This window comes from Miniopterus schreibersii (genome assembly GCF_964146895.1).
Source record: "Miniopterus schreibersii genome assembly, chromosome: 12".
In the NCBI taxonomy this organism is placed as follows: Eukaryota; Metazoa; Chordata; class Mammalia; order Chiroptera; family Miniopteridae; genus Miniopterus; species Miniopterus schreibersii.
Genome location: NC_138112.1, coordinates 26,538,461 through 26,565,657, shown reverse-complemented (window position 1 = coordinate 26,565,657; position 27,197 = coordinate 26,538,461). Strand labels below are relative to the sequence as shown.

At 44.9% G+C, this 27,197-nt stretch overlaps 1 protein-coding gene across 4 annotated transcripts in view; it reads right to left on the bottom strand.

Moving 5' to 3' along the window:
• The window catches only part of ME3 (malic enzyme 3), a 164,295-nt gene that overhangs the window by 80,068 nt on the left and 57,030 nt on the right, over positions 1-27,197 (bottom strand). For all 4 annotated transcript variants that reach the window (XM_081153172.1, XM_081153174.1, XM_081153173.1 and 1 more), the window contains exons 3-4: positions 5,102-5,235; positions 1,909-2,058 (exon numbers count right to left, since the gene is read on the bottom strand). In XM_081153172.1, the coding sequence (XP_081009298.1) occupies positions 1,909-2,058; positions 5,102-5,235 (284 nt within the window). The remainder of the gene's footprint in view (positions 1-1,908; positions 2,059-5,101; positions 5,236-27,197) is intronic.

Here is a 27,197-nt window from a genome sequence, read left to right as displayed (position 1 = left end):
CAGAATGGTCATTTGAGGCAGGTGGTATTATTACCTCCATTTCATAAATGTGGAAATTAAGGCTGAGAGAGGACAAGAAACTTTCCCAAGGTCAAGGAGACCAGCACTCCCAGTCAGCACACAATGCTACTTTCCCCTCGGAGAGGCAATTACTTGCCAGGCACTGGTCTTGCACACACACATGGATCTGACATGTTTCCTGCCCCTCAAGAAATTAGTGTTCTAACAGAGGAGACTGATATACAAATAATTAAAACATAAAGTGCAAAATATAAAACTATGGACTAGAAGTATGTGTAATGGATTGTAGGGAATGCTGAGAAGGCAGCAGTCAGCCTAGCCTGAGGCGACCAGGGAGGGCTCCACGGAGAAGCTGAGTCTTGGGGTGGGCCTGCATTTTGATGGGTAGAGAGTGTGGACAGGAGAACGCAGGAGTTTTAGGCAGAGGGGACCACATGTGCAAAGGCGTGAAGGGGGAGAATGCCGGGTGTTCTTGGGCATGGAGAATATAGATCAGTGCAGCTAGAACATGGGATTTCTGATTATGAGCCGGGCTATGACAGGATTAGTGTTGTCAAAGTGTTGGAGGCCTAGGGGGCTGCTGGTGGACTTGGAGGAGGAATGACCTGAGCTGACCTGCACTGTGCAGAAGGGAGGGCCAGGAAGCATCCTTTCTGAGTAGGAAGTGGATGGTAAATAGGGTCTTGCATCCTTTAGAAATGTACCACCAGTTCCCAATGTCTGCCTGTGTTGGTTCTGAGAGTAAGAATAAAAGAACCAGGCGTCTCTTTCCTGTTGAGAGAGGCAGGCTGAACACCGGAACTGCTAGGGGGCCCTGGTGCAGTGCCCCCCAATAGAATTGCAGAGCACGGCTGTTCTGAGTGGTGAGAACATGCTGGACACCCCCTCAAGCCAAGCCTATACAATGTCTCTGCCCATGGCAGTAAGGGGACCAGGAAAGGACTAGAACTGGCATCAGGGGTGCCAGCGATCTGTGTGCAGTGCCCATCCCAAATGTTGGCTTTAGAACTGGACTGTTTTTCCAAATTAACAAAAGAGGTTCTAGATCCATGATCACATGTTTCTCATATGGTACATGATTTGTAAACAGATTTATAAATTATCTATAAATGTAAATTACACATCTGTGCACAATGCATCATATATTTACATATTCTAACACGGACTAAAACCATGTTCCATTATATATAATAAACCCAGGTGGCTCTTGTATCATCAGTGCTAGAATTATATATTGATAATAACCAGGCACCTTGTGCTGAGGACCTTTACAAAATCTCCCCATTTCCCCCTTTTTATTTTATATATATAAACTCATCATGAAAAGCACACACCAAGCAATGTCTTTGGAAAATTGCCCCCAAATTCTTTGACTCTAACAGAAAATGTAGTGCCAAAGTTTTGCCTAATAAAATGCCATTTTAAGTGGAATCTGAGTCAAGCCCAAAGGAAGGAATACTGGTTCTTTGAGTCAGCAAAAGAATTCAGTGTTTGCTGTCCATTGTTCATTGGCCCGGACTGGCAATAGAGCTGTCGGTACGTTGGAGAGGACCAGAAAAGTAGGGGTGGTGGGGGAGATGTTAAGTTGATAATGAGAGAAAAAAATCTGAAATGCCTCTCAGGCCACCTCTGGACAACACATCGGGCATTTATTCTGAGGTGCAGAAGCTCTGCTATCTTCTCACTAGATACTCTCTCAGCTCATATCTCTGCCTAGGGGGTCATTTTCTTTTTCCTGAGCAAGGGCTTAAAATCCAATGTCTCCTTGATGGGCCACTGGCCTCATCAGGACGCAGCCTCCAGAGTCCCAGTAAGCAAGGCGAGCAGAAAGAATGGATTCCCCGCAGAGTCACCCCCTCCCTGCGCCCTGGCCCCCAGGTGGCTCACCGGGGCCTGCGGAAGGTCAGGCCGTAGTGCTGACAGGCCAGCCCCACGGTGGGCGTGTATACGATGGGCATGAATTTCTCCACATCCGACGTCAGCACGCGGTAGAAGAGCTTCTCGTTCCGATCCTGGAGTGTCATGAGAATGATGTACCTTGGGAAGGGAGACAAGAGCCACGCTGTTCACGCGAGCAGCCTGGGCAGCAGCAGTAAGGCCGCTCATGCAAACGCCCGGGCTCCCACTCAGCGATGTTCACAGCGCTTGTTATTACACATGGTGCGGGTCCTGTTCTAAGTATTTTACATGAATTCATGTAAAACTCCCAACAACTTGTGAGGTGGGTGCTACCTTTCTTGCTATTTGAGAGACAAAGGCCCAGAGAAATGAAATAAATCACCCAGGTGGCAGAGTAGGGATCTGAATTTAAGCAACCTGACTCCAGAATCTGTGCTCTCAGCCACTGTGCAAGATGGTTATTATGCTATTATCATGTGGATATCAATGAATGAAACAGATACTAACATTCCGAGGGTGGAGTAGGTCCAAGGCCACGCCAATGCTGCGTGAACTGGCCTCTCCTACCACACAGGGCTGGTTCCTGTCACAAGCAGAGCTCACAAGTGGCCGAGTACCAAGAGATTTCACGAAGCATGTTGCCCCCAAATCCCTCTCTTGTCTCTTCCCTGAAGCCCGAAGTCGCTAAGCCAGGAAAAGAGCCTTTCATTCACACTCCTAAAAATGAAAAACCTCTGGGAGAAACAAAAACACTCAGGGCTTGGCATTCACAAGGAGGTGTGAGTGACTGCTGATATCACAACCTTTCTGGACCACAGTTTGGAAGAGTATATGGAGGCACTTGAGGTCCTTGCCTGGAAGGGGTGAGATCCTCCAAAAGGGCAATGACCCCTGGGCATGGAGTCAGGGCCCTGGGTTTGAACCCCAGCTCTGCTGTTTACCAGCTGTGTGACTTTGGGGAAGCTTTGTGACATCTTGTGATCTCAGACCCTTCTTTCCCACCAAAGGCACTGGTCCAGAATGAAAAATTGTGTTTTAGAAGGTATTTTAGGAAAGGTGGGTCTCTGCTTAGAATAGCCAGGATCTCAACTCATTACTAGTGTAAGAATTCCTTGCCCAGTTGCCATTTGTACACATCTCTTCCCAGTTCTGTATTCAGTGATATCAGGTTGGTAACTCGGTTATCAGTCATGGTGGGATTGTTTACACCATGAAAATTGGCAAATACTATAAGTCAGGGTTTCCCCACCCCCTGCTTCAGAAGCAGTTATTAAACATTTACCATCACACCACTGCTCTTATCCAAAAGAAGCTGGGAGCCTCCTTAGCATTTCCCCAAGGACCTGCTGAAATGAGGGAGCCTGGGAATGAGAGGGCTGGAGTAGTGAAGAGAGAGAGCATCTGCAGCAAGCCCTCTGGAGCTCCCAGGATCAGACATATGTCCCACCCCAGCCTGACATGTCTTCCCTGCATATAAATGAGGTCCATCCAGCTGGAAAGAAGTGGGAGAGAAGGATTTCTGACTTTAATTTTTAATTCTTATTTTTTTAAAAAGATTTTTATTGATTTTTAGAGAGGGAGAAAGGGAGAGGGAGAGAAAGAGAAACACCGATGGGAGAGTGAAACATCAATCGTCAGCCTCCTGCACATCCCCCAGTGGGGATCGAGCCCAAAACCTGGGCATGTGCCCTGACCGGGAATTAAACCAGTAACCCTTCGATGCACTGGACAATGCCCAACCAACTGAGCCACACCGGCCAGGGTGGATTTTGACTTTAATTTTTTAGAGTTTGATATCATTAGAAAAGAGGATTTTACTTTGGACTTTAATTCTTTATAAATTTAACAAAAGGAGGTTCAGATTGTTCAAAGTTAGGGCACACCTCATGTTGTTAGTTGGATTCATTGTGTACTTTCTGGTTTGCTCTTCAGGGTGACATCACTAGACCCTGTCTGAGTGGGATGAACAAAGGAAGAGAGTATTTAGCCTGTGCTGCCTTGGAGTTACTGTGAGTAATATCCACAGAATTTAGTGCTTCAGGAGTAAGGGGGATTATCCACTACTGCTTAGAAGCCATGTGTGGTATGGAGAGTGCACAGGAAGATGGGTGTGATGACCCTGACAAGTTGCTGAGCTCTGCCCCTAGGGGGACAGCCACACTCCTTATGATTCAAAGCCTTGGCCATTGAGTTCTATAGATATGTAGGGGAAGCCCAACCTGCTCCCTGCATTTCTGCTGGAGCCCATAGCAACCTGACATGTTTATTTAACAAGCTCTTGCATAGTGCCTACTATGTGCGGGCACTGTTCTAAGCACATCACAAATAGTAGTGCATTTAACCCCCGTTATAACCTTCTGAGTTAGGTACCACTGACTGTGCAGATGGGGAATGGCCCAGAGAGGCTGAGTAATTTTCGCTATTAAGAGGTAGAATGATGGTTTGGATTCATTCTAGCACTAGAGTCCAGTCTTATAGGCACTAAGCTCTGATGCCTCTTAGCTATAGCAGAGAGATTAACAGCACAGACTCTGAAACCAGCTGCGTTCACATCCTGGCTTTGCCACATGACCTGGGGTCACTACCTTCTTTAGTAAAGTTGACCCTGTTATTCCCATTTGGCTATTCATGTCTGTGTCCCCACTGAGAAGAACCCAGAGGGGTGGCAGGATTATTACCTGCTCCTCATAAGCCTCCAACATGTGACATACCGAGTTCTTCCCAAGGTGTCCCTGTCCACTTCCCTCCTCTCTACCATGTTCCCCTTGTCCCAGAATCTGGGCCATGTACCACTTCCTTAACACACCTGTCCCTACATCTTTACTCCACTTTTTCCCCTGATTGAGATGCCATCTGTGAACCCATTGCTGTCTGCTGAAGTCCTATCAGTGCTTCTGGGGCTGACTCAGGTGCCACCACTTCCCAGAGGCCCTCCCAGATTCCAAGGGTTGGAATTCAGTTTCTCGTCCCAGTTCTCCCAGGACATGTCGACTGCCTCGATCATAACAAACCCTGTTCCTCAGGGACATCATCACCCCCTTGGAAGGCAGGGCTGGGCTTGGGATTTCTTGGAAAGGCTCTTAGCCTTTCCCGGCTGGAGAGTATACAGAAAACACTCTGCGGACCACAGGGACCAGCTGAGCCCAGGGCTCAGGCAGACAGAGCACACTTAGCCACTGACTTGTCCAGGTCGCTCCGCTGCAGCTCGTAGTATCTCATGACCCGGAGGAGCTGGATGTCCTGGCTCAGGAAGCAGGGGGGGATTAGGCCGTGGATCCCAAGCTGCATCCTTTCTTCAAGTGTAAAGGCCATCCCCTGGGGAGAACAAGAGAGAAACACACGCACATAAATGGGTGTGCAGGAAACCAAGGAACACAACAGGTTCCATCCACAGACAGCCAAAGTCACTGTGGCTCAACACAAAGGGTCCTGGACTCAACCGCCACCTCTGCCATTCGAGTAGCCGGGCAATCTGTTCCAGTTACTCTGACTCTTCTGAGCTTTGGCTTCCTCCTGGAAAAATGGAGAAAATACCTGCATTGTCAGTTTTTTGGCTTGTTTTTGTTGTTTTAAATTTATTGCATTTTTTTTGAACACTTTAACATTTACAGAAAAATTGAGAAGATAGCATGAAGAGTTACCATGAATCCCCCTCACCCGGTTCCCCCTATTATTAATATTTTACATCAGCATGGTACATTCGTTAGAGTTAATGAACCAATAGCGATATGTTATTAAGTAAAGCCCATGGTTTATCCGGATTACCTTGATTTTTACCTAAAGTTGTTTCCCTGTTCCAGGATCCTATCCAGGATCCCACATTACATTTAGTCATCCTGTTTCCTTAGGTCCTTCTCAGCTTTGGCATTTTTCTCAGACTTTCTTTTTTTTTTTTTTTATGACCTTGAGAGTTAGAGCCCTCTACTAGAATTTGTCTGATGTGTTTACATAATTAGACTGGGGTATGGTTTGTTTGTTTGTTTTTTGAGGAAGACTACAGAGGCAAAGCGCCATTTCCACGACATTAACTTCTCTAATGTAAACCTACTCCTTTTTTGGAATTTTTCTGCATGGGAGATTTGTCTTTTCTCCCCCATTCATTTATTTATTCAATCATTTATTTATATTAGAATGGACTCATGGGTATTTATTTTATACTTTGGGTTATAATTCAATACTGCTTTTTTTATTTTGCTGCTCAAGTTATTCCACCCAGTTGGTCACTGGGAACTCTTTCAGTTGGCTCCTGTGTCCCTTTGACATGGTCCCATAATTTTTTTCCATTCCTTCCCTTTTTTTCTTTCTCCCCTCCCTCTCTCCCTTCCTCTCTTCCTTCCTTTCTTCCTGCTACTGAAGATGCTCCAGGTTCATCTTGTACACTGCCTGCCCCAGACCAAGAATCAGCCATTTTTTCAAGGAGGCCTGATTTCTTTTTTGGAGCATGGTATTAGGAACCAAGATCTGGGCTCTACTTATTATTTGTGCTTCTTACTACTGGGGTGTCATTGTTTCCAGTCCCTTTCAGCTGAGAGCAAGAAAAAGAATCTATATTAAGCTAAACATAAGTTCATACTAATGCCTCTAACTCTGATCCCTTACGGCATGGATCACTCTGCCCTCATCGCATTGCTGATCTGTAAATTCTCCTGCCAACAGTGACAGACTTAGCTCCCACTATCTGCTATCTGTTCACTTAATTATTAAATTCCAGTGTACACATACCGCAGTATCAAAACTGATAACCTGTACCACAATGGGAAACAACTTTATAAACTAGAGTGCATTGCTTATGTGCAGTTCCTTTTGTCTTTAGTCTTATAAACTCCACTCATTTGCAAAGTTGCTTAGGTCAGCACTTTTCCTTCCGCCCCCTTCACTGAGGTTGTGACAAGATTATCTTGTCACAGTCTGCATTCCTTCCTGAGATTCTCCAACCTATTAAATGATTTTTAAAAATCTGGATACACTAAGGTCCGTTCTTTATATTGTAAAGTTCTATGAGTTTTGACAAATGCATTATGCCATGTATCCATCACATACAAAAAGTTTCACTGCTCTAAAAATCCCATGTGCTTTACCTATTCACCCCTCCTTCCTCTCCCTGAATCTCTGGAAACTAATGAGTTTTTTTCTTTTGGTTGTTTGTTTTCCTTGCTGTCTCTATAGTTTTGCCTTTTTCAGAATGTCATACAATTGGAATCATTTAGACTAGCTTCTCCATTTCGTAATAGCACTTAAGTTGAAGAATAGTCTCTTCAAGAGATGGTGCAGGGACAACTGGATTCCCACATGCAAAAAAATAAAGTTGGACCCTGCCTCACATCAAATACAAAAATTAACTTAAGATTAATCAATGACCTAACTATACAAGCTAAAATCATAAAACTCATAGAAGAAAACATAGGGATAAATTTTCACCTTGAATTTGGCAATGGATTCTTAGATACGACACCAAAAGAACCAGCTACAAAGGAAAAATTAGATAAATTGACTTTATCTGTAAATATTTGTGCATAAAAGGACTCTATCAAGAAAGTGAAAAAACAACAACAACAAAAACTCTTTAGAATGGAGAAAATATATTTGGAGATCACATATTTGGTAAGGGCTTAATATCCAGAATCTATAAATAACTGCTACAATTCAACACAACCAGAAAAACAACCCAATTGAAAAACAGGCAAATGACTCCAGTAGACACTCTTCCAAAAAGATACACAAATGACCAACAACATGTGAAAAAATGCTCAGCATCATTAGTCTTCAGGGAAATGCAAATCAAAACTACAATGAGGCACCATTTCACATCCACTAGAATGGTTGTAATTGAAAAAGCAGCAATAACAAGTGTGGGTGATGATGTGGGGAAACTGAAACCCTTGTACATTGCTGGAAGGAATGTACAGTGTTGCAGCTTCTATGGAAAAATATTTTAGCGGTTCCTCAAAAAGCTAAACAGAATATTCCTACAAGAGGGATCACTAGGTCAAAAGGCAGCTCCATTTTTAATTTTTTAGGAACCTCCATACTGTTTTCTATAGTGGCTGCCCCAGGCTGCATTCCCACCAGGGGTGTATCCTGAAACACTAATCAGAAAGAATTTATCCACCTCTATGTTCATAGCAACACAATCTACAATAGCTAAGATCTGGAAACAGCCAAGTGCCCATCAGTAGCTGAGTGGATAAAAAGCTGTGGGACATTCACACCATGGAATACTACGCAGCTGTAAAGAAGAAGGACTTCATACCCTTTGGGACAGTATGGATGGACCTGGAGAGTATTATGCTAAGCAAAATAAGCCAGGCAGAGAAAGATAAACATCACATGATCTCACTTATATGTGGAATCTAAAGAACTTAATAAACTGATGAAAAGAATAGATTCAGTGACATGCAAGCATGGATCAGACTGACGAATCTCAGAGGGAAGGAAGGGGGGTGGGAGGGACAGATTAAGCAAAGAATTTATATGCATATATGCACAACCCAAGGACACGGACAATGGTGTGGTGAGGGACTGGGGAGGGGGTGGAAGGGGTGGAAGCGGTCAATGGGGAGAAAAAGGGACATCGGTAATATTTTGAACAATAATAAAAAAAACTAAAAAGAAAAGAAGCTAAACAGAGACTTACCATAAGACCCCAGCAACTCCGCTGCTAGGCATATACCCAAATGAACTGAAAGCAAGGACTTGAACAGATACTTGGATGCCAATGTTCACTGCGGCAGTGTTCGCAACTGCCAAAAGGCGGAATCAACTCAGGTGTCCACCAACATATGAATGGATAAACAAAACATGTATATGTACAATGATAATTTATTCAAACCTACAAAAGGAATGAAGTTCTGATACATGCTATTACACAGACGAACCCTGAAAAATTATGCTAAATGAAATAAGCCAGATATGAAAGGACAAATATTGTATGATTCCACTTATTTAAAATAATTAGAATAATAGGCAAATTCATAGAGACAGGAAGTAGATTAGAGATTACTAAAGTCTGGGGGTGGGAGGATTGGTGAGTTATTGCTTAATGGCTACAGAGTTTCTGTTTGGGGTGATGAAAAAGTTTTTGGAAATGGATATTGGTGATGGTTGCACAACATTGTGAATAGACTTGATGCCACTTAATTGTACACTTAAAATGCTTAAAATGGAACATTTTGTTATATATACTTTACCAGAACTTAAAAAAATTAATAATGTATTTAACCCTCAAAACCACTGAATCTTATACTTTAAGTGGGTGAATTGTGTGGTATGTGAATTATAGCTCAATAAAACTATCTTAAAAGAATTCTTTGCATGTTTTAAATACAAGTCCTGCATCAGACATGTAGTATATAAATATTTCTCTGACTATGTGGCTTGTCTTTTTAATTCTCAGAGAATAGCATTTTCTGGTTTGAGCACTGGCAGGAGAGATGGGGAATGGATAGCATGTCATGGAACCTGCTTCCTGGCCCAGGTGGGGACAGCGTCTGCTAGCAGAAGTGACAGGAACTGTCTTCACAAGGGACCCTGTGAGACATGGGGACACAAAAGCTGCCCCGCCTTTCTTCCAAAATGATAAGGTGTAACACGTGGTGAAAAAGAGAGTGCTTTTTTGTGTGACACTCAGGTGGCTCTGCTGATGCGAAGTCCGGGCCCCCACTGCCTCAGCTTTCTCACGGGGGGCCCTGGCAACCGGGACAGTGGCAAGCCCCCGAGTGGCTCTGGGAGTGGGGACATCAACAAAGAAGGGACCAGAGTCCTCATGGAGGGATTGGGGGGGGGGCTGAGAACAGTTTTAACCAACCAATCAATTGACTAACTGATTAACTAACTAAACTAACATTGCTAATATAACCCTCATTGTATCCAAGGCTGCTGATACCTGAGGCAGCCCTGGGTAATGAGCCCCAAGTAAATCGGGGCCCTCTGAGGAGCCGAGGCTGTGTGGGCCATGAGACCTGAATGAGCTGATGGGAGCCTGGCTTCGCCCACACTCCCCTTGCAAAGGGAGGGAGCAGGAGGGCGCGCCTCATTCCTTCACCAGCTGAAAGCTACCTCACCAATGATTGCAAGCTCGTTTACGGGGAGTTAAATAATGACAGGGAGACCAAGCCCATATATTGCTCAGGCCCACCTCAGCGTCATTGCTATCGTCAGCTCTGAGTATCTAATTTTACCCCGAACTTTCCTTACAGCCCCATCGTGGGAGGTTTTACAACCTCCATTTCACAGAGGGAAAGGCTAAGCAAGAGAGGGTAGGTAATGCTCCTGAACTTGCAAAACTATTGCCCATATTTTATTGTTTCTTAAATCAGGATGCTAGTTATTTAAGAAATAATATTTGGTGTGATCATTTCCCCCCTGATGATGTCTTTGACTAGAGTAAGTGGCAGAACCAAGATCTGATCACAGGCTGCATTCCTGTCACCACAGTAGGCTCCCTGCCAGGACCTTGGTGAGCTGGACCTCAGAAATATGAATTGGGATGAGGGGGTGGTGAGGAAGGAGTGGGAAAAAACAGGAATAGAGGAAAAAAGTGAAATAAAAGTTAGGCTCCTTGGCTACTCCCAATGTCCTCTTTGTTTGGTAATTTTGGGGCCCCTCAAACTACAAATACCAGACTCTGCTTGTGTTTTTGTCAAATAATGACCATGACTCAGCTTAAGAAAATCCTGAAGAATTGTTCCTACTCTCAGAAGGACTGCTGGAACTATAAGAAAGATCTATCATCCTAAGAAAGGCTCAACCCTGTCTGAAAGTATGAGTCACAGAGACTTCTCAAAGTACTCTCCACATATAAAATTCCAACTGTTTTCTTCATCGAAGCCCAAAGCCACCAGTTCGTTAACCCCCTGTGCTGGCCACCAGCTTCGCAAGCATGAGATCCCCGAGCCTTCTGCAGGAAACCACCTGGCCCGGGAGACTGAGCACTTTCACCAGACACTGTTAGGCAGGCGACTGTTCACAGGCTTGGTAAAGACTGTGATCGTGTCTCCTTGGCCCTGGGGATCCCAGGGCAGCCCAGGAATTTAATAATGACATCATCTTTGTTAATGACCACTGGGGCTTTTAATAGCAGTCTGCTTCTCTCTCCAATGCTAAGTGTTTCTCTTGGCTGACTGCCACCACCTTCTTTTGTATTTGAGGAAAAAGTATGACCATTTAGCAACTGGTAATTTTAGGGATTTAAAAAAAATACCACTAGAAGCTTCGTTTCATCCTGAAGCTAATGTTAAGGCTATTTCAGGTTTACATGTTTGTAAAACAGCAATGCAGGTGCTTTCGCTGTACCATGGCCTCCGAAACAGGTCAGGCTTAGGAAGATTCACTAGGGTGTAGGGAGAAAGTATCAGAACTTACATTTCTCTACAAAAGAAAAAACTTTGCTAATTGACACTCAGGCTCATGATCTGTATGTCAAAAAGTCATAATTCCCACAAGTATACGAGGTCCTAAGGTAAAGGCAGGGTCTGTACAACATGGAGGGATTGACAGTGGGGCCCTTAGTCGTTCTCACCTGCCAGGTATTACCCTTTTGAAATGTTTTAATTGTTACAGAACCAGTGCTCTGGCTACTTCGCCCCCCTCCCCCCAGCCAAATGTCCCTCTCAACCAACTCTGGCTTCTCCCAGGGAACCTGTGGACCTCCCAGACACCCAACAAGCAACAGGTTAATGCCTGACAAAGAGGGTGGCCTCAAGACCCTCCTCTAGCATAAAGGTCTGGGACTATTTCAATTGTTTTAATGCTGTACCAGTGTTAATCTTTTAACTGTCACTCCTGACTTTACCTATTTCATCACCTTCCCTGAGTGATCGTCTCTGGCCCAGCCACTGAACTCTACTGGTGGGCTGAGCATCGCCCAAGTTCCCAGGACAAATCTTACTGACATTTGAGAGAAGTTATTTGAATAGACCCCAATGTCAAATGGCAGGGCTCAGAGGCAGGAGGTCCACCAGGCTGAGCCCCTGTCCCAAGCTCCTACTGTTCAGGGACACAGGTTTCCTAACGCCCTGTTCCTTATCACTGAGCTCTGCTGAGGGGAGCTTCCCCAATCCTGCTTGGTGATCTGCCTGGCGGGCCTGGATCCAGAGCCCTGCTGCATGCATGACAATATCTTCTCATTCATTCACAAGCACTTAGGAGTTCCTACTGTGTGCCAGGCCTACCATGTTAGGTACTGGAGAGTCCCTAAAAGGAGTGAGCGCTGCTCACAGCCCTCATGAATCTACTGGACAAGACATGTGGATTAACACATAAAGGTGATATTGGGCCTCCACCTTGGGCAAGCCACTTCTCCAACCTATAAAATGGAGTGTTGCCCATTTCACATGTTGTGGGATTAAATGAAATAATGCATGTGAAAGGCTCAGCGTGTGAAAGGTACTGGCACATAGGAAGTACTCAATGAACGTCAACTGTTTTCCTTGATACCATTCCTATTTTGTTCTTAGGGCAAGGCGGCACCAGAGAGCTCATTAGCAAATGTTGCAGACAAGCCCTGAAGCGTGGTCAGGAGCTAATCTGCAAAAGGGGGAGGGAGGAACAGGGGTGAAGTGACATCACCACATCCAGTGTAACTGCTTGTTCACCGCTACACAAGGCTCCTGCCTCTTCAGCCCGGGGCATTCTCCCCACACCCCACCAGGCACACTCTTTCTGGCTGCCACGCTGTGATTCACATCAAAATCCCCACCCGCCACGCTCTGCCCACTTCCCCCCACCGTCTTCAGTCCACAGGCAAGGTCTCCTCCTCCAAGATACCCCACTTCACACAGCTCCCCCCTTCTCTCCATGTCATAAAGTTTAGCACACACAATGTATTTTCTGTTTGATTTCTATTTCTTAAATTTATTTTTATTGTTGAAAGTATTACAAATGTCCCTCTTTTTCCCCCATTGATCCCTCCACCCCGCTCTACCCTGCTCCACCCCACCCCGGCCGTCTGATCCCTTGAGCATTCATCACTAGGTAGTAGACTTGGGTAGTGGGAAGCAGGCACTTTGAAGCAGCTGTAACAGGGTTATAGCACAATATTACCATCGTCAATAATAACGGCAACATCAGCTTTTACCGAGCATCCACTGGGCTGGGCCAGGCACGAGACCGGCGCTAGCCATCTCTAATCCTCACAGCAGCCCTGAGTTAGCCATCCGATGATTACTGTCCCTATTTTATGGACTAGGAAACCAAGGCCAGAGGATTAAGACACATGCCCAAGGTCACAACACAAGACACATGCCCAAGGTCACAACACGTTGATAGAAGGACCAGTAGAACCCAGGTCCATATGCTGCCAAAATTCATGCTTTTTCCTCTGGGCTAATCAACTGTACCTGAGAGTTAGCATGTTAAACAGGTTGCTGACTGAGCTGGCTTTTATTTGATTAGACATAAAGTTATTCTGCATCTCCAAATAGAGCCCGTTGCCTTGACGGCTCAGCCACTGCTGAGTGATCCTCTGTGTCAGTGCCAGGTCAGCCAGCCCACCCGCAAACAGGCGTGCTTTTACCTCTGTGAAGAGGTACATGGCCCCCGATGCCCATGTAGCTATGTCTCCTCTACTAGCATCCTTACTGGAAGGACTAACAGACACGTGTGCAAGGAAAGGTTTTCTGTCCCGCCATCGTTACGTCATGCCCTGAGCTGACTGCTTATGCTGTAAGCAGCTTCCTCCCTCAATCAGCTGCAGCAACAGGGAGCAGCCACATGGCTTGGATGGAGCTGTGGGCAATCAGCTCCGAAACTGCCCAACTTAAGCTGATTAGCTGTGAGGGGACCGGAAGGCATTCCTGCCCCTTTTGCATCGTGCTTCATGCCTCTGCTTGGGATTTTTATGAACTGGGACGATGTGGACTCTGGTTGGAGACAAGAAGAGGGATTACCGTGGCTGCTGTTCTCTGGCTGAACCCCAGGTTTATGAGGGCCCCTGAGCACACTCCTGGGATGGCTATATGGGGGCCTTAGGAACAGAAGTCTTAGCAGACACAGACTTGAGAGCGGACTTCCTTCCAGACATACTTCTGTGATCAGGTGCAAAGTTACAGATCCAGAAACACGTAAATTCCCGGGAGTGGACGACACACTGCTCATTTCTGTCCAGAAGCAACCCTAAACCAGATCTGGGCTCAAAGACTGGGCTTTGGTGCTGTGGGCTGCAAACGTACAGAGGCTGCCTCTGAACTTTCTGTCTACAGTGTACACAGAAGCTTTTGTTCTAGAGAGAGATACAGTTCAGTTTTCCTGCGAGGGGGTTACGACCAGGACATGAAGGTGCTGCACTCACACAGCCAGTATGGGGGAGGGGGAAGGAAACTGGAAGACAATGCTCTATATTAGTTCCTCTACTTTTGGGCTTTGTGGTCCTGGGGAAGTTGCTTCACCTCTCTGAGTCTGCTGCCTTCACCAGGTGGTTGTCAGTCAAATGAGAACATGAATATTGAGATCTCTTTGTAAATTCAAAGATATGGTAGAAAGTTTATTGCGGCTTCATATCCCTGTAGGTTCAGGACTACAATTTAGCGATTGCACTTTATGGCATTGGTTTCCTTTTGTCTCTTGTCCCTTCAAGATAGTATGTTCCTTGAAGGCAGGGACTATGTCTAAATGAACCGTGTTCCCCTTTTTCTTAGCACGTCTTGTTTCTAGAATGGTCTCAGATGGTTTATGTCATCTGATCCTAGACAAGGCTGGTGTTATAATCCCCATTCATAGCAGGAGAAATTGGGGCCCAGGTGGGCCAATGACATGCTGAGGGCATGTGGCTAGTACATGCCACTCAAAAGCACGTGAGAATGACGACTGTGTCAATTGTTCTGCCATTTTATGAACAGTTGTTCGATAAGGACCGGCATGGAACAGAAATGAAAGAATCTGCCCCTGAAATGCTTGGCAACTGTAGGGTTTTGTCCTTACCGAACAAGGGAACAGAGGTGGATAGTTGGAAGGCTTATGAATCATTCTCTTGGCAAAATTCCCTGTGGCAGTTTGAATGCTTCATGACCCCCCTCTTCCCAAGAGACTATTATTTAAAAATTAAATAATATTGTTCTTGGCACGGTGAAGGCCCTCCAACTTAGCTGAAATTCAAGAGGGTAAGGGCAAAGGAAGGTGCTGGGCAGGGGAGCTGCCGAGGACAAGGGAGTACCTCTTCCTTCCTCCAGCAACACAACAGCTCTTTGATGGGCTCAGCCTGGGAGGACTGGGTCAAAGAGTGAACCATGACTGGTAGGAATAAAATAAACAGACACGTTTGGGAGGGTCTCTGAGTAGGAATTGTGCGTGCATGCCTGGTGCGTGCAGACGAGTGGGTGGGGTGCCAGAGCTGGATGTGAGACTGAGGACAAGTTCATTCCGATGGGCAACTGTTCAGTAAATCCCTGTTAATCTGTTCCAGCCCTGATGTTAACCCAATCCTCCTGCTCCTGGGCCTTGACCTCAACTCTGCCACCTGATCAGGTGAACCAGGAAGGATGTCACTTTGACCTGGAGACAGAATGAATGATGTGGCTCATGGGAGAAAAGGTTAACCGATCTCCTCCTCTGTTGTGACATCAGGAGGCCGAAGTTCTATGTTCAGAGTTATTTTGGACTAATTTTATAACAACCATTTATACTTGACTGCTTTTTTTTTTTTAGGGTTTATAAAGCAGTTTTATTTATTTTTTAAAAAGATTTTTTTTATTGATTTTTAGAGAGCGCGCAAGGGAGAGTAAGGTAGAGAGAAACATTGATGTGAGAGTGATACATCGATCGGCTGCCTCCTATATGGCCCCTACCAGGGATCTAGCCTGCAACCTGGGCATGTGCGCTGATTAGGAATTAAACTGACAACCTTTTGGTGCACCCAACCAACTGAGCCACACCAGCCAGGGCTACAGACAGTTTTATTTCCTCTGTTGTATTTGACAATTTCTTCAAAATAAAAAGAATATCCTTAAAACAGTGGTTCCCAAACTTTGCTAGCTACTAGAACCACTTGGGGAACTGATAAATAAACGCCCAGGTCATACCCAGTACCCAGTAAGGCAGAATTCTGAGGATGGAAGCCTGGGTGAGGAGTTTTTAAAGGATTACAAGTGATTGCAAGATACAGCAGAGTTTAGGAATCACTGCACTATGAAGTAGGGTGTGAAAGTGTCATGCCCATTTTGTAGACAGTAATGCTGAGGCTAAGGGTTTAATAATTTGTCTGAAATCAAGGCCCTCGCAAGTTGCAGAAATGGGAATTGAATATGGAATTCCATTTCAAATTGTTGGTTCATTAATTCATTTACATAATCACTCATTTAATAAGTATGTCTGAGGGCCAGCCATGTACCAGCTACGGGACATACAAGGAGAGACCAAATATACTTAGCCCCTGCCTCCATGGAGTTTCAGCACAGTGATCTTTTCATTCAAACCAGTATCCTTTCTGTCCCTTTATATTTTGGGATTAATTTGGAATTTTGTAGGCTAATTTAGTGCCTGGTAGGCTGGGGTGGTCAGCAAAATAACACCAATGGTATTTTTGCTGGAGTACAGGTATGCGGTGCAGGTTTGCCCATGAGAGGCTGTGAAGGAGGGAGATCAGGCTTTGAAGTTGCTAGCGCTGGATTTAAACTGTGGCTCTGCCCTCATCCGTTGTGCAGTCCTGGACAACTCCCTTAACTTCTCTGATCCTCAGTTTCCTCATCTATGATATGAAGATAGTAATACTCATTTCAAAAGTTTGCCATGAGAACTGAAACCCCATGTGTGGTGTGCTCAGAGAGTGGCTGGCACATCTGAGGAGACACAGCAGCCTAGAGTGTCCTTAGAATTTCTCATACTGTTTATTCTTCCCCCTCTAACTTCTATCCTCAATCCATTCATCTTCCTTGGTACTCACAGTTGGGACACCATTTACTTGAAACTTACGAGGATGTAACCATTAAATTTTAACTGGTAATAGGGACCTAATGCAAATCTAAAACTAATGAGAGGAACTCAAAGGGGACAGGATTTAAAGGTAAAAGTTTAAGTGCTAGGAATGTTTTTTGACCTGTATTTCCATTTTAAAATTAGATTTTTACTAAAAGAGAGGGAAAGGAAAATGTAGAGCCTCAAATCATGGGAGCTTTTCTCTTTACCAGTGCTTAGTTTATATAATAAACATTAAATTGTTTCTTTAGTCCCTCCTGAGATAGAATCAAATTCTGGAATTTAATGAATTTGGGAGTCTTCTAAAAATTTTCTCATTTCATAAACATGATTAGCTCTGCGATCTACACATGTCAGAACTACATGTATAGTTAGAACTATGTGTTCTTAATTAAATAGCTCTTTTCTGTTGATTTTCTGAAAGGTCATTGGAATTCCTGCACGTGTGGCTTGGCTGTTCTAGAACAACCCTGTCTACTCTGAAGGAAGTGATGTTGACATTCACAGAGACCTGCAGGTGACCTCGCCTCCAAATGTCTCAAAATAAACAACTCTACACCCAGAGCTGTATTTAGTAACATTTAGCTACCAAGCTCTTCCAAAACCTATGTCCTTTGATATAGTCAATATTTAAAGTGTCCTTTAAATGACCTATTAATAGCTTGTTCTCAATTAATGTTGATTAACTAACTATATCATTGACTGATTGATTGGGTCATTATTGAATAGTCTGAAAACTTTTCTTTTACAGATGAACAATTTGTAGATTTGTCTGTATCTTATAGCTTACATTAAATGAATAAAGATATTAATACTATTTCTTTAGTGCCCCCTAAGGAACAGTCTTGTGGTAGGTGCTGAATGAACCAAGGCACTATTTTAATTTTACCCTTCCACATTGATCTGGCACAAGACTACACAGTTAATAAGTTGTAGAGTTGTTATATGAACCCAGGTCTGCATGCTGCTGAAGTCCATACTCATAATCAGTATTCTGCACGCACTGTTTTGCATTGCTTTCTTTGTTGTGATTTGGAACATTCTTCAACCATCTTCATCAGCCACATCAAAGACAAGATATGATCAGTCTACGGAAGGGCGTGTTTCCTGGCTGGCCTTGTCCTACTTCACGCCAGCCTTCTGCCTTTTATACCTTCTCTAGGAGGAATTTGGAGAAGCATGCAGCAACATCGAGTGTTCTCTCCCCAAAGCTGGGGAAGTAACAAGGGCTGGGGATAGAAATGAAACATTCTGTCCAGGGGAATAAAACCCAGCAGTGTTTGTCAAACCCAATTAAACTCTGATTGTGAAATCCATTTAACAGGGAACAACCAACATTTAAAAAAATGAGATAGACTTGATAGAAAATACCAAGCTGCCTCACATTCCTAAGGGTAAGTACTGTTTTGCTAAACTGCTCCTCAGTTGCCTGTGTGTGTGCCCACATGTGTAATGGGTATCTATGTGTAGTGTCTAGTGATGTAAAGTATACTTTTAACTGTAGGTTGTGGTTCAAGTATTTTGAGAAACACTGCAGCATAGGATAATGGTTGAGTGATGGAGGCAGACTGCCAGCTTGACTCCCAGCTCTGACTCTGGGTACATTAGCTAACATTTCAAGTTTCAGATTCCTCCTTTGTCAAAGAGGATGAAAATAGTACCTACTTCATAATGTGTGTTATGTGCAACGGGGTGTCTGATGCTTAGTAAGGACTCACTAAATGTCAGCTGTCGTTATAGTAAATAAAGCAATTGGGGTGATAAGTTGGTGGCAAGCAGGAGCAATGCTCTGCATGATGTCCCCAGAATAATTTTAATTCCAGATGCATATATCTATCTGCTCCCTGGGCACCCCATCTCTATGTCTCATAGGCCTGTGAAAACATCACATGCCCCAAACCAAACTCATCTCCCCTGCCAAGCCTCCCTCCTGCATTCTCTGCTCAACAGCGGTAGCACCCATTATCCCAGTAGAAATTTTAGAGGCTCTTGGGTTCCTCACAACTCAACCCATACATGCAGTCATTGCTAAGTCCAGTTGATTTTCTAACTCCTGAATAATTCTAATTTCTTCCTCTGTTATCCAGCTTCCTCATTCTGATGGCCTGTTCCCTTCAATACTAACATCATCTCTGCCCTGCTGATACACTCATGGTTCTGCAACAGCTGGTCTCTAGTCTTAACCACACCCCTCCCACACGCCCATTGTCCTGCCCCTGAAACACACCTTTTAGAACTTCTGCCAGATTGACATTTTCCAAAAACCAAATTTAATTATTTCACTTCTTAATGTAAAACATCTTTCTCAAAGCCCGTAAGGCTTTTCATGAGCTGTGCATCACTTTTGGCTTCATCTCCTGCCAACCTCCCTGTATAGCCTGCAACGTGGCCAACGCCTTCACCATTCCCAGAGGAAGCAGCATTTTTGTGCCTCTGAGAGTGCACGTGCTGGCTCCTTTGCTGAGAATGCCCTTCTATGCCTGTTTGCCAATCATTCCAGTGCACTTAAACTTACATTTAAGTACCATGATTCCCCACTGTATATCAGGAACACCTGGGTTACTGGTTTAAAATTCAAGTTCTAGGCCTCTACCTATAAATGCTAATGACAGCAGAGCCGAGCTTTGCAGCTACACTCCTAGTGATGGGGAGAACCTCATCTCCAGGGAGATAAAAGTTTTGCTTAAACTCTAACCCACATAAATTTGGGAGTAAAAATGAGTATCTTGTCTTTGGGAAAAGTCTCAATAGAAATTCAATTAGCAGAATTTCCTAAGGAGGGTGGGTGGGTGGATGCTGACTTATTAGTAAAGAAAAATCTCTTTAAATGAGCAGCAATGGCATAGAGGGAAAATATTGCTATTTAATATAATTTAATATATTTAATATAATTATCTATTCATGGTATTACCTGAAAATATGAAGACTGCATACTGCCAAAAAACGATGGTACCAATCATGATACACTGTGGTAGCGAGGTCTCTCTCTGTCTCTAGTGGAAACCCTGATGAGAGTCCTGGCTCTGGGTAAGTGTGTAACAGGGAAAATCAACTGCAAGCCTATGGAGAAGACAAGCTGAGTTGTTGCCACTGAGACTGAAACTAAGGGATTTCTCTGTTATTTTCCATAGTAAGGGGTGAAAAAGGGAAAACAGAAGCTTTAAGTAGCTGGGCTTTAGGGGCAGTTAAGCCTTGGCTAGAAGTCAAGATCAGAGACTGGCTTTTTACAGGGAACAAATCTCTGAAGCATTTTTATGGCTGCAAGTTAATGCAAACCAGGTAACCCAAGGCTTGAAGATAAGGATCTGAGAATGCTTTTCTCACTGCTGACTGTTGACTTGTCCACCATCTGACCCACCCTACACTCTCAATCTTATCATTCATTCACTTATTCAACTAGGGGTACCGTGTGACATGCACAGTTCTGGGTACAAGTGAAAGAGAGATGAAAAAGACTAAGTCTCATGTTCCGGTAGGGGAAATGAACACAGATGCTACAAGACAAAATTATTTGTCATTCAAACAAAGTTACAACACAGGGTAAGGCCATTCATTTGACAAAACTCTGTTGAGCGCTTAACTGTGGGCAAGGTGATGTACTAGGGAGTGGGGATATAGCTATGAAAAAAAGAAGCTCACAATCCAGAAGGAAAGACAATTATTAACTAATTACCCAAGTAATTATTTCTTGATAAGAAATGCTATGAGAGCAGGGAAGGAATTCGGAGCCCTGATGTGGTTTCCTATGGGGAGAGGGTGATTAGGAGAGCCTTCCTGAAGGAAGCTACATTCAGGATAAGGTAGGAAAGATAAATGAAGTTAATTAGGCCAAGTGCTAGGGTGGAGTTGAGCAGAGAAACATTGTGAAGTGGAGAAGAAATGGCAGGTTTAAAGGCCAGGGGAGAGCAAGGAGCACAGATAGGACCAGGATTGGGCAGCGTGGGGGTGACCTTGCTAAGGACTTAGGTTTTCAGCCTCAGGGCAATGGGAACCCACTGAAAGGTTTTAAACAGTAGGGATGTAATTCACTTGTGTGTGTGTGTGTGTATTTGCAAAAGATCACTTTGACTAGTGAGAGGAATTTTTGAAAGGCAGTAAGAATGTGCTGATACTTAGGAGTTTCCTGCAATATGGGCCTTACTTCCCAGGTGAAAGTACTGGCAGCTTGGACTAGGATTGTGGCGTGAAGGTGGAGATAAGTAGAAGGGTAAGAAATATATAGAGGTAAATGGATGGGTAGAACACTGCTCACCAAGCAGCATATCTGGTCAGAGAGTATTAGAATCACTGACTTCTATGATTCTATGGTGTCTGTGATTCACACAGAGGAATTTCACACAATGCCAAGGTCTGGGGTGTGACTCTGGGAATAGCTGAGGGGGAATGAAGAGGAAAGTATTCTAGTTGGGAGAGGCCAGGATGTTGGAGGAGCCAGCCACATTGATGCTGAAGTTATCCAAGATGATGGCAGGATCGGGGTGGAGAGCATCTGTAAGCCGGGGCCAAAGTCCTCAATGAATGAAAGGTGGTAAGTGACAGTGATGAAAAGGCAAAAGGTCAGTATCTCTAAATAGCACACCTCTGAGAAAGGAGCAGAGAAGCCGATTTTGTTGCTGTGAAGTTTACTTTAAAAAGAGGATGGGAGAGTCCTACAAGTGGCCTTGGGGAATGAAAGGTTGCCTCCCTATGTCCTGACCTGGAGAGTTGAGGACTATAACTAGAAACCCGAGAGGGGTTTGGAAGAAGCAGTCAACTTATGATCAGGTAGGGTTTAGTTAATAGACAGAGCTGGAGAGACTGTTCTAGAAGGGATTGAAAATATAAGGGAAGGTTGTTACTGCTGAAATCCAAGTGGGATATGGGGTGAGAAGCGAAGGCTGGGTCAGGGGCAAGGGTGCACACACACGAAAGTTTCATGGAGAAATAGAAGCAAAAAAAGAAGCAGTTGTAGTGTGAGAAAAGGGGCTCATTTCTGGTGGTTACAGAGGAGGTGGGTGGGAAGGTTTTGCAAAGGAGGTCATATCTAAGCTGATGTCTAGAAGTTCTGCCGATGCGCAAAAGCTTCCAGGTAGAAGGATCTGATGCACAAAGGTGCAGAGGCCCAGGGATCATGCTGCTCAAGGCCAGTGCAGTTTGCTTCAGTGGGGCTGCTGGGCAGAGCAGTGGTGGGTGACGAGGCCAGAGGCTTGGACAGGCAGGCAGCAGGCGGACCCAGGTCAGGGAGGCTTCAGGTTCCAGCTGAGGAGCCTTGTGGCTTAGGGAGCTCCTGCAGGCTTTTCAATGGAGCCAAGGTGTGGTCCCTGATTGTCTGTTCTAGACAAGCGGGTCTCTTCGCTCTCATTGCCCCCTCCATACTTTGGCTCACACTGTCCCTGCAGAGTTCAGCCTCAAACCTCCAAGTAATTCCTACTCATCCCCAAGGCCTAACTCAAATCTTAGCCCTGGAATAAGGCACCTCATAACTACTCCAGTCTACACGTCTTCCTTTTCCCCAAATATTTTTGCTCTTATATCACAATCACACACCCCAAAAATAAAGATAGTGGAAAAAGGCCACCATTCACCATTTGTGTTAGCAACCATCGTAAGACATAAAATTACAATTATGAGAGAGTAACCTGCCTCTTGCATCTAGAAAGAAGGCAGAACAAGAGGTTTTTATGATCACTGGAAAAAAAGGGTTCCTTCTCTTTTCTGTTTTACTATTTTAAAAAAGGGTGGGGGAGTGCCTTCAAGTTCAAGTATGAACAAGCAATCAGTTTGAAAACCCTGGGTTAATACTGTCTCAGTTAATGACTGGCTGTGTGGCCTTTAGCAAATTACTCAACTTCTCAGAACCTCAATTTATGAGTCTGTAAAATGGGTTAATAATACCAAGTCCATAAGGTCATCAGAAGATCATATAAGATCATTTGTGTATTCATTCAGCATATTTACTGAGTACCTTGCTATGTGCCAGGAGCTGGGCTATGGCAGTGCACAAGATAGGCACAGCCCTTGCCCTCCTGGAGCTTGCAGATCAGGAGACAGAGAGAGATTACACAAATAACATCACAATAATTGCCAGTAAAATAATCTGGGGATCCAGGTACCAAGCTAAGTGCCTGGTTCATTAATCAGTTGCCTGTCTTTCTGAATTTCTTTCAGTCAAAGTAATATAACAAGGGTTGTTTGCTAGTATACACTAATTACTTATTTCAGAAGTTTTTCAGGGGCTGTCATGAAAAGTAGGTATTATCTCCGACCCACACAAACACAAATAGGGCACTGAGGGAACCGTGGCAAGAGACTAAGTCCATGTCAACTCCAGGCTCCTAAGTCAAAGGAGTCCCAGTAGAAAATGACCCCATCAAGTCACCTATTTCAACCTTAAAACCTTTGGTTCACTAGAGCAGAAAGTGCAAACACATCAAACTATAGGGTGAGGCATTGTCCCAGGACTCAGCTGTGTGGAGGCAAAAATGGGGCCTGGGAATGTGGCTGCTGAGTGCGGAGCCCGGTCCCTCTCCACAGCCCGTCCATGCACTAAAATATGAAGGGCGGGGGAGGGCTCTCCCTCCACTAATGGGCTCAATTCATTTCTGGTGAATGAAAGCCTGGGCTTTCCTAAGGTTTACTCATGAGCAACAACATTATTTAAAGATCTCTGGGCACAAAGGTTTTCCTAACTCCCCCAGTGGCCTAGGACAAAAGAATCAGGCCGAGGCTCTGGCCCTGCTCATTGCGGGGCAGCAGGTGCAGACGCTGAGCTCTGCAGAGAGGTTTCCTCCCCCTGCCCCGGGCCACCTCCCAGGGCCTGCCTGCTCTGGGCCCTCAGCACTCTGCAGATAAGGGCTGAGCTGGGAGGCGTGGGTGGAGGCTCTTAGCAGAAAGGCTTCCCCTTTATTCCTATAGCAGCAGCGGAGTGGGGAATAAATATCACCGGCTTGGGCATTCAGGCCACCTTATTTTAGTCACAGGCTGGAAAATCAATCACTCCCTCCGTTCTTGGTTACCTCGCTGTCACCTGCACAGCCCTGAGATCTAAAAATATTTGTCAGATTTATAGCAAATGTTTGTTTATATGTTTCTTTTCCCCATGTAGACAATAAGGTTTCCTATGGCAGGTACTGGGTCTTACTTTTACCTTAGTATTTATTTGGCTTGTAGTAGAAGCGTAATAAGTGTTTGGAGAAAGGGGGAGAGAGAGAAGGAGACAGAGAATATGAATGAATGAGTGAATGAATAGATGAACGAATATTGGTCTCCAAGGTTGGACGACTAGATGAGGAATGCCAATCTTGGTTTTAGAGACTCCACTGGGTCCTCAGAGGTTCATTCCACAGAGGTATCAAGTGGGGAGTGTCATGGGAATGGGGCCTGTCTTGCTCTCCCCACTATAGTTTAATCCAGCTTTTATGATATTCATCTGTTTTACACATTAGCCTTCCTTATTAGGGATTTTGTTTAAATAAAAGGTTCTGTGGCTAAGAGAACTGTTTGAAAAATATTGGGCTAGATTTTTTCCCCCCTTAGGTCTCTTCCAGCTTTGCTATATTCTGTGATGAGAAGTATTTTATCTTTTCTGCTCTGACCACCGTTAGAACATTTTTCTGCATCCTGTTCTTGGGAGGTTGCAGGAGGGATAACAGGAATAAGGGAATCACTTGCTAAGTATCCACGGTGTATTCTACTTGGGCCAGAGCTCGGACAGCGAAGCTGCTATACTGGCCTCCGTGTGTCCTGGTTCTCCCTACTTGTGGGCTGTCCCCTGTCACACAGGTGGGGTGCAGAGACTCTTGAGGCAAGTGGTGTTTTTAGTCTCTATCTCCAGCTCTATTTTCTCATGTCTAATTTTAACATAACTTATAATGATTTTATAGCACTTCTGCTGATTGTCCCAGACAGGTGACTCAGCCCACAGAGGACACACATGCTGCTGTATATGGGTTGGTCATGGCAACTATCAAAGAAGAGTTCCTCACTCAAGCTTGAGAAAGACAACATCAGACAACCAGACAATCCCACAGCACATACCACCACCAAGGTTATGAAGAGACCCCTATGACTTCATCTGTTCACTCACCTAGCCCCTGTCTATTGAACACCTACTAGTATGGGGCTGTGTGGAGCTGTGGGGATACAGAGATGGGTAAGAGAAAGTTCTCTTGCTAAAGAGCTCACATCCTAGTGACAAAGTTAAGAAAATGAAACAATTCAGGATGTTAAGCACAGACACAGCAGAGTAGGGAGACAACAATCCTCCTAGAGGGCTGGGAAGAACAGTGGGGAATGCTTCACATAAAAGTAACATTTAAATTAGACCTTGACGCCCAGCCGCTGTGGTGCAGCGGTTGAACATCGACCTAGGATCTAGGCGTTCATGGTTCAATTACCAGTCAAGGCACATGCCTGGGCTGTGGGCTTGATCCCCAGCAGGGGCCTGCAGGAGGCAGCCAATCAATGACTCTCTCACTGATGTTTCTCTCTCTCTCTCCCTCTCCCTTCCTCTCTTTGAAATGAATAATAATGATAAAAAATTAGACCTTGACTTTGAATAGTTCTTTAAGCCTGGGGGCAGGAAAGTTCTTTCAGCAGCCTGGCATGGACTACCTGTAGGAAGAGGGGGAGACTTGGGTGCTAGAGCATACGGAGGTGGGGCTGAGGGGTAAGGGTACGTTAGGCATCAGGCTGCAGGGATAGGGCTGACCAGGTGGAAATGGGCCCTGCCAGTTAATCTTATTACTCTGGAGGCAGTGGGGAGCCACTGAAGGTTTGGAACTTGGTCTCCTGTGCCATGCGAAAGAATGCTAATCATGCTGTAGGCGATGGGGAAGGTAAGCACGTGCTGTCCAACCTTCACATTCAAGAACCTGCTAGCAGATGATAGGACTGGGGAGGGGGGGGCTGGAGGCTATGGGGCAGTCACGGGCTGTGACCATGGTCCACGTGAAGGAGGAGGATGCTGTGTATCAGGGCAGAATAGTGTGGAAGAGAAGAGACAGCTTCAAGGTACACATAGAGGGAGAAAAAACAAGACCTGATGCCTCCTTGTGCCTTGAGCTATGTGGGGAAGGTAGAAGACAGATAGGCCTTGGACGTTTCAGGCCTGGGAGACTGGAACCAGCCCCCATTCCTGTTCCTTATCACCGCTTAGGCATCTGCGCTGGGGTCCTCACAGTCTCTGTGATGCTTTTCCTTTCCTGGGGTTGATTAGCACCCCGCCCAAGCCCCAAGCATGGGAGGAACTGCTGACAGTAGCCCCCATGGTTTGGGCTGTAGCAGTGATTGTTCAATTCTGATTCTCTGCAGGACCCTTGTTATGGGCTGAATTGTGCCCCACCCCCATTCATGTGTTGAAACCCTAGTACCTCAGAATATTTGGAGCTAGGCTTTTAGAGAGGTAATTAAGTTAAAATGGTGTCATAACCATGGGTCCTAATCCACGATGACTGATGTCCTTAAAAAACAGGAGATTAGGACCCAGAAAACACAGAGACTAGATGAAGACACAGGGAGAGAGGCCTCCGAAGAAACAAAATCTGCTGACACTGTAATCTTGGACTTCTAGCCTTCAGAACTGTGAGGAAATAAATTTCTTTTACGTAAGTCACTCTGTCTTGGTGTGTTGTTATGGCAACCTGAGTAGACTAATACACCTCCTGTTAACTAGATCTCTCCCAGCCCAAGCCTGCCTGCACGCACCTGGGCAGGATAAGTGAAGGCTGGGAACTGGGACCACATTCCCTTTTTTAATTTCTCCAGCCAGTCCAGCTTATCCACTGGCCTATTCCATTATTACAGCCACAGGCTCCATGACAACCGATGGGCATGTGCGTCCAGAGAATTCAATCTCTTGAGCAAGAATGGCAATGGGTGATTACCAGCGCTAGACTGCTGCTTTTGTCTATAGAACCAGTCAATTGCTTCACAAAACTCACAATACCCAGCTACCAGCACAGGCTCAGAGCTGGTCTCTTAGGCGCTGGGAGGGAGACTATTCCACTTGCACCAGGAGGACTATTGAGCTTTGTTGATTAAATACCACTTGGAAGAACAGTATAAATGGAATCCATCTTCAAGAGGCAAAGGCTATTGGAGAGGTCAGGGAGCACACTTCCACAGTTGTGGTTACTTCATTACTAAATCCAAGGAGAAAGAAGGGCGAGGCCTGTGGCCCTAATTAGGCAAAACATAGGGAATCTCATGGTAACCAAAGGGAAGACACGGCCTTCACAGACAATTACTGGATGTAGCTGGTTTAGCCTCCACATCTGAGATAAGCCATTTATCTAAGGGTTCCAACTGAAACCAGTAACAAAGGGGCTTTTTACCCAGCCCTTATCCAGATTTGGAGATGTCGAGTTTTCTTTGTTTCTGGCTAGCAACAGAAA